Below are 3,237 nucleotides of genomic sequence, written 5' to 3'. Positions count from 1 at the left end.
CACTGTCGGAGGGTCAGCGCTGAGGGAGTCCCGCACTGTCGGAGGGTCAGCGCTGAGGGAGTGCCGCACTGTCGGAGGGTCAGCGCTGAGAGAGTGCCGCACTGTCGGAGGGTCAGCGCTGAGGGAGGGACGCACTGTCGGAGGGTCAGCGCTGAGGGAGCACTGTACTCTCAGGGTGTCAATATTGAGGGAGCACCGCACTGTCGGGGCATCTGTGCTGAGGGAACGCTGTATTTTTGGAGATGTCACCCAATAAGTAAAGTCCCTATGTGAGTGATGAGGGGGATATTGAAAGCCTCATGCTATTAGTGGGAGCAGGGATGGGGAGATGTGATCTTTCCTTTGTGAATGCTGCTCCCACTCAATTTTGCTTCCAGTGGAACAGTTCCCATTCCCATGATCCTCCTACCTGTCACAGGAATGCAGTTTACCTCACCAATGGAACTGTTTGTTGTGTTAGGATAACGGTGGGAGGCTGGATGCTTCAGTGAGGTTCCATTGAAAATGAAGAAATAACCCTTCCAAGAAGAGCTTGAAATGTACAGGTTAGAATTATGCAAAAATTTTAAACAAAGGTTTGTGATAAAAAGTATGACGTAAGCTGTGGGGTCTTAACATTTAATAAATAGCAACTCATCGCATGACTTTCTTATTGTAAGGATTTTCCTTTGAATACCTTTATATATGATTAATATCTTCTTTGATAAGAACAATGAAGCTGTGCAGATCATATTAAACATGTAGTGCGTCTGTCTCCTCACAGGCAGAGACCTTTACAGCAGTTCTGTCGCTGATCATTAAACCATAAGCTCCTAATGTGTATTGTGACAGCTCAGTAATTACATCTGTTTATCAGATGTGAACAAGGGTTTAAATAGAGTGGACTTTAAGTAAGGCAAGCACAGGCTCTAACCTCAGCACTGGCACTGGGGATCCTCATTCTCGCTCCTCTCTCTCTCTCTCTCTGTCTCCTTGTGCTCTCTATTCTCCCCTCACTCCTGCATCCTCAGTCTCACAGGATAAGAAAGAGAGTCCACATCATGCAGAGGTTTTGGTTTACCCTGGCCCTCTGGCTGGTCATCTCAGAGTTTCAGCTGGAGGCTGATACTCGTAAACCTGTTCTTGGAGTAAAACTCTGTGGGAGAGAGTTTATCCGGGCAGTCATTTTCACCTGCGGAGGCTCCAGGTGGAAAAGGACAGGAATAAATCCAGCAGGTAAGAGCTACAAGGGAAACATTTTGCCTGTGCCACTGACACGCAAAATAGCACCCAGCACAGCGCTAAGTGATCATCCCAGCAGATGGACTATCCACTGGTTACTAGATCCTAGTGGGTAACCTGCTGGTTATCAGATCCCAGTGGGCACAATGGAAAGAAGAAGGCAGCAGGATTCCTAAAGGAGCTGTGATCCTCTCAGTCGCTGCCTAGTTAGCTGATGCTCATGCCCGAGTGGGCAGAGTGAGATCTCCCCCAGCATGAGATAGAAATCAAATGTCCAGGGGCTGCCACGCAGCTGTAGCCAAAGCCCAGGTGGATCTCAGTCTGTGCTGTTCCAATGAAGGGGAAACAATTGGCACTGCTGAGGAGCTCAGGGCCTGGGTGCAACAGTCAAAGTAAATTATTTGTCATTCAGTCATTCACAGGATGAGGGCATCGTTGGTTAGGCCAGCATTTACTGCCCATCCCTAATTGCCCAGAGGGCAATTAAGAGTCACCCACATTGCTGTGGGTTTGGAGTCACATGTAGGCCAGACCAGGTAAGGATAGCAGTTTCCTTCCCTGAAGGACATCAGTGAACCAGATGGGTTTTCCCAAAATTAACAATGGTTTTGTGGTCATTATTTGATTCCTAATTCCAGATTTTTGTTTTTGAATTCATCTGCTGTAGTGGGATTCCTTCCCAGGTCCCCAGGACATTATCAGGGTTTCTGAATTAATAGTCCAGTGATAATGCCAAAAGGCCATCATCTTTCAGAGAGTACTGCCTCACAATTCTGTCATGTTTGAATTGCACACTCATTCCAGTCCTGATACTTGTCAGTTCTGATGTGTCAGGACTGATGGTTAAAATTGAATCAGAGGTCAAGCCCTGTCAACTGGCTTTTGAGAGTCTGTTACTTCAGGTTTCCTGCCCTGGTTTTTGGTTGTGGGGAGATGGGAGGCTGATCACCAAAGTTAGTTCATTGGGATAACAAGATGTAGAGCTGGATGAACACAACAGGCCAAGCAGCATCATCGGAGCAGAAAAGTTGATGTTTCGGGTCGGGGCCCTTCTTCAGGAAAAAAAAGATATTTAATGATGAGTTTCCATGTTATGGGTTATGGTGTGTTTATCTTCCAGATATCTCCAAGAACCCCGGCTACTTGGAGAAGACGATAAAAGATACCAATTTCGGTGGCTGGCCTCTTTCAGAAGATGTCACCATCTCTGAGCCAGAGAGTTGGAGAGTGCTGGTAGGACTGGGGGGAGAGAGCCGAAGCAGAAGAAGCATTTCCGATGATGTGCTGCAGGCTTTGAGAAGCACCGATAGGAAGGGGAGGGATGTGGTGGCAGGTCTGTCCAGTGCTTGTTGTAAATGGGGTTGCACCAAAAGTGAGATCAGCTCACTCTGTTAGAGTACACCTCGGCATCATCGACAACCTCCTGCTCACCTTGACATACAACAGAAGCCTGAGGACTGGCGTGAAATGTGCAAATAGCTCTCCTGCCAAGATCTCAAGACTCAGAGGCCGCGAAAGTATAAATATCAGTATAAATATCTGTGCATGATACAGGAACTGTGATCAAAATTGAGACCGGCAATTTGCACGATGCTGACTTTTTGACAGAGAGGCATTGGTTGAAATGTTTGATGTCTTGACTAGAGATTAACTTTTTTTTTGGTTTTCCATCAAGCCTTCATTGTTCTTATTCAAGGTTTCAGTCAAAGTCTTAATATGTTCCCATCATGTTTGTACAGTCTGCTTTTCATTAAAAAAAGTCTACAGCATCACAACAGATTCAAGTTTTATTTGTCAATGTTCAAGTGGGAGCAATTCATTCACTTTCCATTGTACTGAAAGAATTATTAACCAGTCGCACTGTTCCCCAGAACCACACACACTGACTCTCACTGGGGTACAGTCCCACACACACACTGACTCTCACTGGGGGGCCACAGGGTCCCACACACACACTGAGTCTCACTGAGGTACAGTCCCACACACACACTGACTCTCACTGGGGTACAGTCCCAC

At 46.6% G+C, this 3,237-nt stretch overlaps 1 protein-coding gene across 2 annotated transcripts in view; it reads left to right on the top strand.

Moving 5' to 3' along the window:
- The window catches only part of LOC109924803 (relaxin-3), a 14,243-nt gene extending 11,250 nt beyond the window's left edge, over positions 1–2,993 (top strand). The window contains exons 1-2 of one of the 2 annotated variants that reach the window (XM_020524791.2): positions 716–1,215; positions 2,342–2,960. In XM_020524791.2, the coding sequence (XP_020380380.1) occupies positions 1,041–1,215; positions 2,342–2,616 (450 nt within the window). In that variant the 5' untranslated portion in view covers positions 716–1,040 and the 3' untranslated portion in view covers positions 2,617–2,960. Of the gene's footprint in view, positions 1–715; positions 1,216–2,341 lie in introns of those variants that run through there. The other variant, XM_048617928.1, reaches the window with a different exon arrangement.
- Positions 2,994–3,237: the final 244 nt, after the last annotated feature.

This window comes from Rhincodon typus, chromosome 38, assembly GCF_021869965.1.
Source record: "Rhincodon typus isolate 14 chromosome 38, sRhiTyp1.1, whole genome shotgun sequence".
NCBI classification, from domain to species: Eukaryota; Metazoa; Chordata; class Chondrichthyes; order Orectolobiformes; family Rhincodontidae; genus Rhincodon; species Rhincodon typus.
The sequence above is the reverse complement of the archived record's forward strand: the minus strand, read 5'-3'. Positions and strand labels throughout refer to the sequence as shown.